The sequence below is a fragment of the Monodelphis domestica genome, chromosome 5 (genome assembly GCF_027887165.1).
Source record: "Monodelphis domestica isolate mMonDom1 chromosome 5, mMonDom1.pri, whole genome shotgun sequence".
Lineage (NCBI taxonomy): Eukaryota > Metazoa > Chordata > Mammalia > Didelphimorphia > Didelphidae > Monodelphis > Monodelphis domestica.
Genome location: NC_077231.1, coordinates 268,780,768 through 268,797,382, shown reverse-complemented (window position 1 = coordinate 268,797,382; position 16,615 = coordinate 268,780,768). Strand labels below are relative to the sequence as shown.

At 36.7% G+C, this 16,615-nt stretch overlaps 1 protein-coding gene across 5 annotated transcripts in view; it reads left to right on the top strand.

Moving 5' to 3' along the window:
- Positions 1–16,615, top strand: part of STAM (signal transducing adaptor molecule) — a 96,075-nt gene that overhangs the window by 40,808 nt on the left and 38,652 nt on the right. For all 5 annotated transcript variants that reach the window (XR_008912436.1, XM_056800145.1, XM_001377252.4 and 2 more), the window contains exons 3-6: positions 6,957–7,032; positions 7,115–7,210; positions 9,402–9,548; positions 12,544–12,634. Coding sequence is in view for 4 of the 5 variants with exons in the window: in XM_056800145.1 (XP_056656123.1) it covers positions 6,957–7,032; positions 7,115–7,210; positions 9,402–9,548; positions 12,544–12,634 (410 nt within the window). In the remaining variant the exon portion in view is untranslated. The remainder of the gene's footprint in view (positions 1–6,956; positions 7,033–7,114; positions 7,211–9,401; positions 9,549–12,543; positions 12,635–16,615) is intronic.

Here is a 16,615-nt window from a genome sequence, read left to right as displayed (position 1 = left end):
TTCTTCTTCGTCGTCTTTGTCTTCGTCTTCTAATAATGTCACTTTGTTAGGGCTTAAAAATTAGTGATATGCTTCTATTTTTTGACTTTCATCTCAGGATCAAAGGTGACTAAAAGGCAAATTTTCACTTCCTTTCAAGTATGAATTAGAAAAGAGATTTAACTCATTACCACCTATAGTTTGAGGGAGAGGATTGAGGGAAGAGGGATGGACCAGGATAGAGAATTTAGAAAGAGAGGCTTCCTGTGAAGTGGCATCTTTGAAAGTAATGGCATATATTATAGGAGTAAGATAAAGGATTATGAAATTGTTAGTGACTGGGGAATTTGAGTTGAATTTTTAGTGGATTAACTAAATCAGCAATAAAAATATATGAAAATTGCACCCAAAGGTTGTATTCTTCTACTAAAAACTAAAAGTTAACAGTAGTCTAAGAACAATTTAATGTTCATCAAATTGAATTTGTAAGTTGAAAATACATAGGCAAGATATAAGGGGGTATAAGAGGTGGGGAATAGTTCCCCAAATTTCTTTCTCATGATTATTAATAACTTGTTTACATAATTCTTTTAAGATTTATGAGCACTTTTGCCACAACAAGTGGTCTCTTGAGATAAGTGTAGGATCATAGATCTAGAGCTGGTAAGGAACTTCAGAGGCTATCTTGTTCACTTTGTTTTGCAGATGAAGATCTTCAGGACCCTTGAGTTAGTAAATCATTGACCAAGGTCATATAGGTAGCAAGGATTCCCCCCCTTCCCCCCCCCAAAAAAAACCCCAACATTTGAAGCAGATACTCTGATTACAGAGCCAGTATTCTTTCCCATGTATCAAACTAATAAGTAGTGATGTATTATTCCCATTTTTTTCAAATTAGGTAACCGAATGATGGGGAGGCTTATGACTTGCCTGGAAGCTAGTGAGTGTCAGGGTGAGGAGATTACCTTGGTTCTCCTAATCCTAGGGCCAGCAATCTGGTAATCTCTCCCTGATGTTATATTTATCCATGCAGTGATTTGGAATAGAGTTAGCTCTTATATCCTTGGAATCATTAGGAATAATATCAGTAATGCAAATGCATGAAATATCCACCAATTTAATTTGATTTAGCAAGTCAAATTTATGAGATATAGTGTGATCTGTTGGGAAAAGAATTGATTTGAGTTTAGAGGACCTGGGTTTAAATTCCAACTCGGTCAATTACTACCAGAATGACTCTGGGCAAATCACTTAACCCATCTGGGTGTTAGTTTCCTCATCTGTCAAACGCAGGGGTTGTTCAACTACTGGAGAGAAAACCTATATCAACAAGATAATATCAAGTCTCTCCAAGCCACGGCACAGTGTGAGATCAGGAAGATGCAAGACCGATGGTGGGAAAAAAAGGCAGAAGAAATCCAGCGCTTTGCTGATACAAAAAAAACACAAAAAATTTTTCAGTGCTCTCAAGACTGTCTATGGGCCATTAAAACCCACCACCACTCCCTTGCTATCCTCTGACGGTGACACTCTCATAAAAGATAAAAAAAGGCATCAGCAACAGGTGGAAAGAACACTTCAGTCAGCTTCTCAACCGACCCTCTTCAAGTCGACCAAAGCGCCCTTGACCAGATCCCCCAAAACCGCACCACTGAACAACTTGACGTCCCTCCTTCAATAGAGGAAGTCCAAAAAGCCAATAAACAAATGAGTGCAGGCAAGGCACCCGGTAAAGACAGGATCCCAACTGAGGTGTACAAGGCCTTAAAGGGAAAGGTGCTCCAGGCATTCCACATAGTGCTGACCAGCATATGGGAAGAGGAAGACATGCCCCCAGAACTCAGAGATGCCTCCATCATAGCCCTATACAAGAACAAAGGCTCACGAGCAGTCTGTGACAACTATAGAGACATCTCACTACTCTCCACTGCTGGAAAGATCCTCGCCCGTGTTATACTCAACAGATTCCTGTCATCTGTTTCAGAGCAGAACCTGCCTGAATCACAATGTGGCTTCCGACCAGATTGTAGCACCATCGACATGGTCTTCACAGTGAGGCAAATGCAGGAAAAATGCCTTGAGCAGAACCTGAGTCTCTACATTGTCTTCATAGACCTGACGAAGGCGTTTGACACAGTGAACAGGGACGCATTGTGGGTGATCCTCAGCCAGCTTGGTTGCCCAACAAAATTCATCAAACTGATCCAGCTCTTTCATGTCAACATGACAGGGGAAGTCTTATCTGGTGGAGAGACTTCCGATTGCTTCAACATCTCCAATGGTGTGAAACAAGGCTGTGTCCTCACTCCGGTACTATTCAACCTATTTTTCACCCAAGTATTACGACATGCTGTGATGGATCTAGACCTGGGCGTCTACATCAAATACCGACTGGATGGCTCACTATTCGACCTTTGCCGCCTGACTGCAAAAACAAAGACAACAGAGAGACTCATCCTGGAAGCTCTCTTTGCAGATGACTGTGCTCTCATGGCCCACCAAGAAAATCATCTCCAAACCATTGTGGACAGGTTCTCCACCACAACAAAACTGTTTGGTCTGACTATCAGCCTTAGCAAAACAGAGGTGCTGTTCCAACCTGCACCGGGGAGGCCAACGAACCAGCCGTGCATTTCAATCAACGGCACGCAGCTTTCCAACGTCAACACTTTCAAGTACCTGGGCAGCACCATCGCCAACGATGGGTCCCTAGACCAAGAGATTAATGCCAGGATCCAAAAGGCCAGCCAGGCACTCAGGCGGTTGCGCTGCAAAGTCCTCCAACACAGCGGTGTAAGCACTGCCACGAAGCTCAAAGTGTACAACGCAGTGGTCCTCAGCTCGCTCCTGTACGGTTGCGAGACATTGACGCTGTACTGGAAGCACATGAAACAGTCGGAGCAATTCTACCAACACTCCCTCCGGTCAATCATGAGGATCCGATGGCAGGACCGAATCACCAACCAGGAAGTCCTCGACAGAGCCAACTCCACCAGCATCGAAGTCATGGTCCTCAGAACCCAGCTACGATGGTCTGGACACGTCATCCGCATGGACCCACAGCAAATACCAAGACAGGTATTCTATGGTGAACTGTCAGCTGGACTCAGGAAACAAGGGCGACCAAAGAAAAGATTCAAGGATCAGCTAAAGTCCAACTTGAAGTGGGCTGGCATGACACCAAAGCAACTAGAACTCGCTGCCTCTGACAAGCAGCTGGCGAACCCACATTCACCAGGCCGCCACCACCTTTGAAGATAAGCGACATTGACGTCTTGCTGCTGCGCGTGAATGCTGACACCAGGCCACAACCGCACCTCCCATAACAACTGGCGTTCCATGCCCCATGTGCCACAAACTTTGCGCCTCAGTCTTTGGACTTTAAAGCCACATGAGGGTACATCAATAGATGATAATGCACAAAGACAATCGTCATTCTCGGTCACAGAGAGACTACCACTACTAATATCCATTGAAGTATATTCAGATTCTTAATTTTTGGCTAATTATCTGTAATGTTAACTGTTCCATGTAATCAAATTAGTTTATGAGGTTAGATTGACTTTAACTAACTTCAGGTTTAATTATTCTTCTTTCTTGTGAAGAGGAATTGAGAAAAACTATGAAATGGCAAAAATGCATACCTTATAGAAGAAATAGAATGAGGCTCTGGGATAAACCAAATAATCCATTCCTGCATAATTGAGGAAAAGTTTTAACATAACTTTAAGAAGTATATTTGGGTATATATCATTCATTCATTCATTTATTTATTTAAACCCTTACCTTCTCTCTTGGATTCAATACTGTGTATTGGTTTCAAGGCAGAAGAGGGGTAAAGGCTAGACAATGAAGGTTAAGTGACTTGCCCAGGTTCATACAGCTAGGAAGTATCTGAAGTCAGATTTGAACATAGGACCTCCCATCTTTAGTCATGGTTCTCAATCCACTGAACCACCTAGGTGCCAATATATATATATATATATATATATATATATATATATATATATATATATATATATATATATCCTTTAAAGTTACAATTAGATTTTTCAATATGTCATGTTGAGGCATGACATGTTTCCATTCTTACATTTTGGAGCATTCTAGTTTGAGAGAGACCTGTGACTACTGGGAAGAAAAACATTTTGTTTGAGTGCTAGTCACCTTTGGTTTTATGCTATGCTTTGAATGCAGTTATTAAAATACTTTAAAAAAAAAAGTTCACAGACCCTTGTTTAAGAATACCTGCCCTAGATGAGCTTCATATTATTGATGTGTAGTATGACTTGTACTGATGAGAATGTTGAGGCAGGAAGACCAGTTAGGCTATATCTATCTATCTATCTATCTATCTATCTATCTATCTATCTATCTATCTATATCTATCTATCTATCTATCTATCTATCTATCTATCTATCTATCTATCTATCTATATCTATCTATCTATCTATCTATGGAACAGAAATAAAGTGGTATCTATTTAAATAGAAAGAAGTGGGATGCAAGAGATGTTGTGAAAGTAGAATGGCAAGATTTGGCAACCAATGAAGGGAGAGTGAGGAGTATGCAGCAATTCTATATCTGAGACTCCAGAAAGATGGTAGATCTTTTCAGCAGCAATAGGGAAATTTGGAAGAGGAAGGAATTAAGGGAAAAGATAATGAGTTCATCTTTCCATATGATGAGTTTAAGATGTCTGAAATACCCACTAGGTAATTGGTGCTATTGAAGTGAAACTCGGGGAAGAAACAGGAGCTGGATATATAGATATGGGAGTCATTTATGGTTAAATGCATGGAAATGAGGAGAGAGAAGAGAAAGAAATGGGAGAAGGGTGAGGGGGGAGAACAGAGAAGGAAGATATAGATAAAGAAAAAGACTGTGAAGGATTGGTTGGATATGCAGAGGCAAAGCAGGAGAGATTAGAGGCATAAAAACCCAGAGAGGAGAGTACCCAGGAGGAGAATGTGGTCAGCAATGTCAAATGGAGCAGCATAGATCAAGAAGAATTAGTACTGAGAAAAGATCATCATCTTTGTCATGAAGAGATCTTTGGAAACCTTTGGAAAGAGCAGTTTGAGAGATAAAGGGCCAGTTGGAAAGGGTTGAGAACTAAGGGACAGAAGAGGAAATTAAGGGAAGCAGTGACTGTAAACAACTTGCTAAAGGCATTTACCTCAAAAAGAGTAGTTATATTAAATGAAGCATCTCTTGAAGAAAGAGTATATGTAAAACGAAGTACAGTGGATGCTTTTTTTTTTTTAAGGATGCAGGATACTTGGATATGATTGAAAAACAGTAGGAAAGACTCAGTTTGTTCAGGAAAAGTTGGACATTTGGGGAGGGATGATTGAGGAAGTAATATGTTAAAAAAACTTATCATAAGATTCAGAGGAGAATAAATTGATTTGAGGATTTCATTAGTCATTTAGGTATACCTTCAAGAAGAAAAAAAGTTGGTCATAGAGGGAAAGTAAAGAATAACCAATTGACATTCATATCTTACAGTGATATTCTCAAAATGGTAGAAGAAATGAGAAAGGTCTCCAGCATATTAGGTGGAATACCTTTATTGAATTTATGGTGTTGTCATGAATGGTTCGCAATCAGCATTATTAGAAATGAGTACCTACTTCAGTGATTCCACAGAACTGTTGACATATTGAAGATTGTCATAGTCTATATTCTTTACAGCCATATTATTGCTGGAAGAATATATTAGTGTTAAACTAAGTTGTTTTGGAGAAGGGATGAAGTTTGGTCCAGAAATTGTACTATTTACAAACATAAGCATTAACTGTTGGCAATTAAAATGTGAAATTCTTTTCCAGTGACTGTTGTGAATTGATATACTGGGACAGAGAATTTGAACAATATACATATTGACACTCTTATCAGTGGACCCAGATGGCATAAGTTATAACTAAGTGGAAATACTTAAATGTAACTAAGTTTATAAACAACAATTTATCTCAAAGTCTGAAATTACCCAACTTGGCTTTCTTGCTAAGAGATCCTGACAATTTTGGTAAAATATTTTAAAGAGATTTATGAATAAGAGGTTTTAAACATCGCAGATGCATCAAATATTGGCTTTTGTATGACAAGTTATTGTATCCTATATTTTTTTCCTTTTTTTTATTTAAACATTATTTTATTTGGTCGTTTTCATACATTGTTCATTGGAAACAAAGATCGTTTTCTTTTCCTCCTCCCCCCCCACCCCCCCGCCTTTCCCTCTCCCGTAGCCGACGCATGATTCCACTGGTTATCACATGTGTTCTTGACTTGAACCCATTTCCCTGTTGTTAGAATTTGCATTATAGTGTTCATTTAGAGTCTCTCCTCAGTCTTATCTCCTCCAACCCTGTAGTCAAGCAGTTGCTTTTCCTCGGTGTTTTTACTCCCACAGTTTGTCTTCTGCTTGTGGGTAGTATTTTTTTTTTAGATCCCTGCAGATTGTTCAGGGAAATTGCATTGATACTAATGGAGAAGTCTATCACCTTCGATTGTACCACAATGTATCAGTCTCTGTGTATAATGTTTTCCTGGTTCTGCTCCTTTCGCTCTGCATCACTTCGTGGAGGTTGTTCCAGTCTCCATGGAATTCCTCCACTTTATTATTCCTTTGAGCACAATAGTATTCCATCACCAACATATACCACAATTTGTTCAGCCATTCCCCAATTGATGGGCATCCCCTTATTTTCCAATTTTTGGCCACCACAAAGAGCGCAGCTATGAATATTCTTGTACAAGTCTTTTTGTCCATTATCTCTTTGGGGTACAAGCCCAGCAGTGCTATGGCTGGGTCAAAGGGCAAACAATCTTTTATCGCCCTTTGGACATAGTTCCAAATTGCCCTCCAGAATGGTTGGATCAATTCACAACTCCACCAGCAATGTATCCTTCTATATTTTAACAAGGAAAAAGTAAATTAGGGTGATTGAGTGCAACTTTTCTCAATTTTTAGGCCTAAAGACTGTCTTCGATCTATTATGAAGAGAGTGAATCATAAAGATCCTCATGTAGCTATGCAAGCATTGACTGTAAGTATTTCTTTCATAGGTATTTTACGGATTTATCTACTAAGATTAAACTTCTTTAAGCTCATGACTTTTTCTTGATTAGCTTCTAGGAGCATGTGTATCGAATTGTGGCAAAATTTTTCATTTAGAAGTATGTTCAAGAGATTTCGCTAGTGAAGTAAGCAATGTGTTGAATAAGGTAAGATATCATTTCCCTAAGTATTTATTTCAGTAATATAGGTATTGTAGTCTCAGAGTTACTGCTTTTCTAACCATATTATAGTGTCCGTGACTCTTTATTTTCATTAATTCTCATCTCAGTGGGAAAGAGCTAGGAATTCTATTCATTTTTTGTCTGATCAAATAATATTAAATTTATATAGTTCTGATATCTGAAGGAGCAAAAATATTTTCTTAATGAAGAAACCATTTTGTCTTAAATAATATATATTGACAGTACACAATCTATCCTCCTTGTGAGTAACAACATTTACCCTGCTGTACATATTATAGGATATGAATCCTAACAGTGCACGGCACATTTTTTATTTAATGAAGCAAATGTAAATAAAAGAATTAAGTACTACTTATCTCTCTAGATGAGATTCTAGATGCTGGGTTTTTGTGAATGAGTGTTAAAGGGATCTTTGGGATGCTTTTTATGAACTTTCAAAAACTGACCTTTTGGAGATTACTCAGTGACAACATTGTGGAATGGTAAGTAGGTCCTGTGGGATGGAATTTATTTTATGCATTGCAAATGAGAAATATTTCATAAATATTTAATTTCAGTGACAACTACGTGACAATAGCCTAATTATATTTTTAGTGGCAAGAACAGCATAAATAAAAATTTAGGCATGTATAGCAAATGATAAGGAGACTGGACTGATTTTATATGTGTATATCTGTGTGACAGACAGACAGAGGAGGGGAGGGAAAGAGATTTGGGGGAATTGTGTTGAGGAATCATAAGGAATTAGTTGGGATAGAAAAATTAAAACTGGTTAATAGAATTCATTTAAGAACAGAAAGAAGAATCTGGATATAATTTGATGATCAATAGATAGTATAATCCTAAAAGTTCTTAAATAGCATAAAATCTTCAAAATTGCATTTTAGGAATGTGATGAGACTGGTACTAGAGAAAAAGTGCCAGACTGAAGAGTATATGAAAATGATCACCTCGACAGGGGAGGGGAGAAGACTAACAGGGATCCCATCCTCTTTTAAAAAAATTTTTTTTTAAACAGGAAGAATAGTGAGGCAGCATTGTTCAGGATATATTAAGTTGCTGGCAGTATAAAGACAAGAGATACTAAGGGCGATTAAAGTAATTTAGCTCTGAGGTCATAAAAGGTTAGGTTACACAATGGCTGTGAAAACAAGAAGAAAGTGTTAAATTTCAAAATTGAGGGGTAATCTGCAGAAGATAGTGATAAATTGGATATGTAGAAGAGAAGGAAAGGAAAGTATCAGGACCAAATTATTTTACCTGAGATACTGGAAGAATGGTGATATTATTCACAGTGATGGGGAAGTTTAGAAAGGACATTATTTTTGGAGGAGGAGGAGAACGTGGTGAATCAAGTCTTATATAAGTTAAATTTTAAGTGATAGACATCTAAGTGGAGCTCTTTGTTAAATGCCCAGAGATGCAAAATTGGTAATTATCAGCATAGAAAGTAGTACTTGGAGTCATGCTGGAAGATGGAAGAATGACAAAGGAAGACTAGACTTGGGCCCCAAATTGAGGAATCATTAAAGGTGATGAGAAAAAGTACACTTAGAAGGTAAGGAGGCAAGCTAGGCAGATAAAATAGTATGGAAGTCAAAGGGGCAAAAAGGTAGTTTCCAGGGTTAAGTTGGTTATTCTTGATGTACTAGGAAGTCTGAAGAGGATGAAATATGAGAACAGATTGAGTTGAAGAATTTTGTTCAATTTTAGTTAACAAATTTAAATCCATTTATCATAGTAACTAATACTGACTCTACTAAGAATTAGGTTGTAGTTCTAGCATTTTAAATATGTAATAGATTTAATAATATAATCTATTTAATTCTATAATCCTTTAAAGTTTGCAAAGTTTTTTTATCTGCAAATATTTTTTCATCTTCATAACTCTGGGATTTAGGTACTGTTCTATATCTTACAAAAGAGGAACCTGAGGCAAACAATGGTTAAATGACTCACCTAGGGTCACACAGCTAGTAAAGTCTCTGAGATTGGATTTGAATTTTGGTCTTCATGTCAAGTATTCTTATCACCTAGCTGCCTTCTTGGGAAAAAGAAGCTGTAGCTCTCTCCTTGTGTGTATAATGAAAAACATTTGTATCAGATAGCATTGAGTTTGTTACTTTTTCATTAAAATGTCATTTCTGTTTCTTAGGGTCATCCAAAAGTTTGCGAAAAGTTAAAAGCTCTTATGGTGGAGTGGACAGATGAATTTAAAAATGACCCACAACTTAGTCTAATATCTGCCATGATAAAAAATCTTAAGGAACAAGGAGTTACATTTCCAGCTATCGGCTCACAGGTATGCTAAAAAGCATTGTTTTGTATACTTGTCTTTGATTATGATAAATTAACTTTATTTGTGAGTTTATTTTTTATTAAAAGAAAGAATTTATGGGGGGCAGCTGGGTGGCTCAGTGGATTGAGACAGGCCTAGAGACAGGAGGTCCTAGGTTCAAATGTGGCCTCAGACACTTACCAGCTGTGTGACCCTGGGCAAGTCACTTAACCCCCATTGCCTAGCCCCTACCACTCTTCTGCCTTGGAGCCAATACACATTCAAAGCAAAATTAAGGGTTTTATGTAATTTAAATGCTTAAGAAATAAAAATTGTTAAATGGAAAATTAAGATGTAGAGTACTGGTGGGAAGTATAGGCTAAAAGGTAGGATTAAGATTTTTACTCATTCCTATACAAGAAGCAAGTAAATCACAAAGATGAGCATTGACTTAGTATGTAAAATTGTTGACATTTGGAAGGCTTGTGTATCTTTCTCACATTAGCAAAAAAGGCATTAAAGAAACTGTAGCTCTGGCTTTATTAGGGAGACAGTGGGGCTCATAGTGAAGGCAGATAGGTAAACGGAGAAGAGTATTATAAACATATACATCAATAAAAAATCAAGGTAAAGGAGAAGTTAGGGGCAGAGATTTAGTTTCATAAAAAGTGAGTAGCAATAATCACTTTTTAACTTTTATTAGAGAACAGTTCCAAATTGCTTTTCAGATTTGACTGGATCAGTTAAGAAATCTTCCAACAGTATCATTAGCTTTTTTCCTGTAGCCTGTTCAAAATTTGACATTTTTCAATGCTTTGAAAGGGAAATTTGCTTGGAGTTATTTAAATGCATTTCTTGAAATACTAATTATTTGAAGAATTTTTTATATGGCTCTTTATAGTTTGGATTTCTTCTTTAGAAAACTGCCAGTTTAAATTCTTTGACTATAATTGAGGAATGACTCTTATTCTTATAAATTTGAATTAGTTCTTTACATATCTTGGACATTAAACAATTATCAGAGAAACTTTCTGTGAAGATTTTTCCTTCAGAAATATTTCTCTTCTAATTTTAGCTGCATTAATTTTATTTTTTAAAAATAATTTTAATTTTATTAAAAATTATTCATTTTACTTCTCTGATCTTTTATATCTCTTGTTTGATTGTGAACCTTTCCCCTCTCCAGAAATCTAAAAAGTAATTTTTTTCTTGCTCTTCTGATTTTTGGTGTCAATCTTTATGTCTAAGCCATTTATCCATTTGGATCTTATATACACTCTGTAAGATGCTGACCTATACTTAGTTTATGTAAGGCATGCTTTTAAAGGTTAGTGTTTAATAAAGTGGATATGATGCTGGACTTGGCAGTCAGGAAGATAGCCTGGGTTCAGATCCCTCCTGATGTTTACCAATTTTTGTGGAGGGAATTCTCATACTTAGCAAATCATAGCCCTTCACTATTGACATATAGGTTATTTTTATTAAGCAGTTAAGTTTTAGCATAGGGAAATAACTATTTCCAAATACTGGGCATTTGGAGTCAGCACGACTGGCAGTTTTCACAAGGTAATCTTTGTACTTTTTGACAACAGAACAATCCTTTGTGACTTTTGTGTGTACTTGGAACTTGATTCCCCAAGTATGTAGTAATTAGACTACTAGCTGTCCTTGCATCCTACTTCATTTACACAAACTGACAAAATCAAAAAGAACCCTGGTTCTGTAAAGTTTAGCAACATGCAGCTCCATTTGTAATGAAAGTTAAAAACTTTTCAAAGAAAACTAACTTAGAAAATTTATATTATTTTCTGAAGAAATCACATTAAATTTAATATACTAAATCATTTGATGTGCAAAGTGTTATATGTAACATTTAGATATTTTTATGATGAAATTGATAAGCATCAACAAACAGAATAATTTTCATATACAAAGACTAGAAGAGGGAGAATAGTATACAATTAATTTCCATTTTGTATAGCTTATTTTTTAAGAGTATCTGAAATTTAACACAGAAGTACTGGAACTGTTCTACTTATCTTTGCCTCCTCTTGAATGTCTTGCTATGTAATTTTCACATTTCATTGACACTTTGTCTGCTGTCCCCTCTCCTTTTCTCCTCTTCACTTTCTTTTCTTCCCCTCCCTTCTCTTCTTTCACTCTTCTTTTTTTTTTTTGGCAACACTGTTATTTCCTGGCTCTCCCCCAATAAAAGTCTCCCTTGTAACAAAAAAGTAGTAAAACAACAAATTCACATGCTAGTCATGTCAATTGCTTTATTTATAGAGTGTTACTTCTCTTTCCTGATATAGGAAGCATAATTCATCATTCTTTTGGAGTCATGATTGGTCATTACATTATTAGAATTCTTAAGTCTTTCACAGTTGTTTTACTTTAGAGTTTTGCAGTCATTTTATAAATTGTTTTCCTGGTTCTGTATTCTTTACTCTGCATTAATACATATAACTCTTCTCAAGGTTTTTAATGAATCCTTTCCTCTATCATAATTTGTTCAACTCTTCCTTAGTTGATGGATACTCATCTTGTTAATAGTTCTTTGCTACAACAAAAAGCACATATTTATTTATATACATATGGGTCCTTTCCTTCTTTAGGAGCTGGGTCAAAGAATCCTATACATGTTTATGTACATAGAATTAGAGAATGACTTTAGATGTAAGGGTTGCAGAAAATTCTGTTGGGTAAAATTTCCTTCAACTTTGTAATATGTGAAAACAAATGCTTTTCCATCTGAGATGTGCAGAAATCAATTAGTTGGCTCCTAATTCACAAAGTCGTAGAGAGACTCCTTCCAGTCTGGAGAGTTGCTTCTAGTCTGTTGCCCACAACCTTGATCTCCCATTCATTACAATGTGGATATCTATCACTGTTGATTTGCCTTCTTTGTAAATGTTTTGTTAAGGATAGATAGGAGAATCCTGATAGTCATTAGGGCAGTTGACTACATAAAAAAGCTTTAGAATAATTTTGTAGCATTTTGTTTGTGTTTTTGGATTAGGCTGCAGAACAGGCAAAAGCAAGCCCAGCTCTTGTGGCCAAGGATCCTGGTACTGTGGCCACCAAAAAGGAAGAAGAAGATCTAGCAAAAGGTGAGTACAATATATTATTGCTAACTGAGAATGTCCTTGTTTCAGATCAAGACCTAGCCTGTCTATTTATTAGTTCATGTGATACTTTAAGGTCAGTTATTACAGTTTTATTTTTAAATCATTAAGTCTTTTGTGGAATTAATGAATGCATTTTTTTTAAGTAAATACTAGTGCCCCACATATTGCTAGTCATAGAAATAGGACATAATTGCATCATAGTCTGCTATTCAGCCTTTATTTTAGAAGAGGATCAGTGACAACATTGAATGATGTCTTGATTTGCACATGAATTGGAGTTAAGTGAGGCAGAGTTGTACAAAGTCCTTGGCCTCACTCTCTTCCAGATTCCTTGAAGTCCAATGGCAAGACAAAAGTCAAGACACTGGCGGTGACTCTGGATGCAGTGAATGACCTTGGCTTCTTTGATGTCTAATTGACCAAGCTCTAAGCCCTCCACAGCATCTGCTTCAGCTGCTTTCATGACTGAACAAATTATTTCATCTACCCGTTCTGCCAGGGGATGTCTTCACATGGCTTGGGCTAGACATCTCCCTAATTCACCTATAGGTTTGCAGCCTGTTGGTTACCTTTCAACCTGGTTTAGTCCATCTCCTGAAGATGGTTTTACCAGGCTGTGGCTTTTGCTACAAATTCTTGGAGCCACAGGTGAAATTTGGATGGAAGATGGGCACCAAAGGTAGATAAGTAGCCCTGAAAAGAGCTCAGCAAGCCCTCACACCACAGGTGCTAGTTTTACCTGAACACCCTATATAATTGTACAGTGTAAATACTTTTAACTTTTATGACTTCAACTGCATGTGCTATGCAGAGAGTGAGAAGAGGAAAAACAGTCAGAGGCAGATGTTGGCTAAAATAACCTAGACCAATGTTGGTGAAGTTCAAGTGCCCAGAGGGCAAATTCAAGCTTGTCTTTAAGGGCTACCACCCCACCCTCACCCCAAATACCAGATAGGGGAGGAGGAAGTGCTTGTTTTGGGTAGGGGTGAGGCATGCACCTTTGGGTGCTGGGACGAGGGGATGGTGGACAAAGGAGCTAGCTTCCCCGGTCCTAGGGCTGGCACGTGTGCCAATACTTCACCAATGTTGACTTAGACTGTTCCCAACCTTTCCACTTGATGAGAATATGCCCTAGAGTGAACTCAAGATGTTGTAGGTAAATCTGCTTTTCTCTCTGTGGGACTTAGTTCTCACATGCCTCTTGAACTAGGAAGATCTCACTGAACTGAGTATATTCTTTGAATCTCTTATTCATCTTGTGCCTAGGCTGGAAGAGCTAATGTGTACAACCTTCCTAGTATTCTTGGTTATCAAGAAGACCCCTGCCATGTTTCCTAGAAATCCGTGTGTCTGTCTCATGGGGAAGCTAAGGAAGAAACTATTATGTCAGATTAGTTGCTGTGATTGAACTGGGGTGTGAAGCACTTTCAAGACTATTTTCCCCCCTTATTATTAGTTTACTTATTTTTTGTTTTGTTTTGTTTTGTTTTGTTTTCTTCTGCTCCAATAGAAACCCTGGTTCTTACCTCTCTTATCAATAGTTTAAGTAGGTGTTGCAAAAAAATAAAATTTGCCCACATGTGTTTCCAAGATAACAGTCTTAGGCTATAAACTGCTTTCTTTTAAAGAAACTCTTTGCAGGTATCTGTGTACTGTTTTATCATAGGTGGTTCAAGGGATTGTCAAAGGTGATTTTGATCCGTACTGATTTTTTTCCTTTATAGGCTGACTTTAGAAACTAACCAACCTCTGGTAAGATGTAGCTTTATTTCACTATACTAGGAAATATATAGTGGATGCACACACCTATTCTTTGATCTTTAAATTATATTATTCCATCAAGATTAGTGATAAGTGAGGCTGTTTATATGCAATGGCCTTAATACATGAATATGATAATTAGAATTGTAACTTTCCTTGTTTCTTGGTTTGGAATACTTAATTATTGAATAGTACTTTGTCTTATATAGCTGTGAAAGTTTAGAAGCTTACTAAGGTATTTCTTTGATTACTACCTGACTACTTCCTACAAAGTTAGGGGAGGAGGAAGTGTATTCTTGGCTTACTATAGAAGCCATCATATTTTTTCCTCATAAAAACAGTATCTTAAGTAGTTGTTAAAAGTAGCTAAACTTATACTATTGTTATTTGCTTTAGGTGTATTATGGATTAAGTAGGATCTAGTGACTGAATTGAGAACTTAACAAGTACTAAAATGTGTTCCCAATGTCTCCAAACTGTCACTTAGAATATTTGGAATATAGATCCACAATTTGGAATTAGGTATAATTAGCTTATATATTCTAAAATTTAGGTGTATTTTCCATTAGTTTTACTTCTTGGAAAAGTATTGTAGAGGATTATTAAGAAAATGGCTTTCTAAGTTTCTTCACTTTTAATTTCCAATTCTTCTCTTTCATCTCCTAAAATTTGTAGAGAAGTATCAGATAAAATTTGTTTTAGTATAATATGCAAGTAAGAATTTTGGTTAAATAGTATGAGGGGAACAGTTATAAACAGGAGAGCTTACTGTGCTGGTCATCTGGGAAGAACTGGGTCCAAGTCTTACCTCTGGTACTTTATAACTGTGCTCCTAGTCTTTCCAACTTCCATCTCCTTATCTTTTGAAATGCATATAGTAATACCCATGAGAATTGTTATAAGACAAATCAGAAAATATATAGATGTGGAAATCAAATTATAGAAAATACATTTATAAAATTTCATGCTTTTCTGCATTGAAGTTGAAGGCATTGAATTAATTTAAAGAATTAGGGGAAATGGTTATTACCCTAACAAAGCATTCATTTATCCTTTCTTTTTCTATTTAAACTTTTACCTGTAATAAATTTGTAAGCCAGAGTTGGGCTTCAAGGCATGGTTTGGAGGTCTCAGTGAGGGGGTAGCTTCTCCCTCAGAAATGTGTGTGGATAGATCATATTCCTTCCAGACTACATCTTTCTCCTCCCAGTAGAGGTGTTCCTTCTCTTAGACATCAGAAGTGCTACTGGAAGGCCTCACTGGACCACCTCCTTCTTGCTTACTCAGGACTTCCATAATCTAGGGGTGAATGATTTTAAGTCATGTACTTCATCTTTCTCTGCTTTTAAGAATCTTGTAAGAATTATAATAAAATCAAAACCATGATATTTTCTCTTTTAGTTGACTTAGCCCAAGCCAGAAGTGGGAAAGGAAGGAATTCCTTGGCCTCTCTCTTTCTCTCTCTGGACAGCCAGAGAAGATTCATTCATTCTCCGTCTTTATTTCTATACTTCAGATTATTTACAGGTTTCTTTCATTTTAGTGCCACTGTACACAATTGATGAGCAGATAAATCCCATTGGAATTATAATTTATCCCAACTTTTTATGAAAAAATTCAGTAATTATAAGTAGCTTAAAGATGTATGGAACAACTGCAGCTGCAGGCACAGAGGAAGAGAAAATGGTCAGCCTTTCTCAGTTCTCAAAAAACCTTGCTAACTGTCTTGCTAACATAACCCCGAAATGAGGCAGCATGGTATGGATGAGAGTGCTGGATTTCATTCCATTAAGCAAATTGAATTCAGATCATACTGTATATACTTGCTAGATTATAAGGGGAAGACCCTTAACTTCTCATATCTTTAGTTTAGTCATCTCTATGGTGGAAATATAATAATTTTATTGGTATAGGGAAAGTGTTTTCTAGACTTTGTGCAGTCAAAATTACCCTTGAATGTTGCTTAAATTAGCTGGTTTTTAATTCCTTTTTGGCAGAATGCTGTTCCTCACCATTGAGAGTTTATGGTTCATTTATAGAGGCTCAACACTTTTTCTTGCAAAGTTTATATAGTTCATGTCTTCCTGTCAAAAGTTTGCTTCCTTTTTTTATCTTCACTCTTGCCTTCATCACTTTTAATTACCCAGAAATGCCATTACTTTATTCTAGAGCAACATAACTTAAAAGGTAAAATTCCTTTCC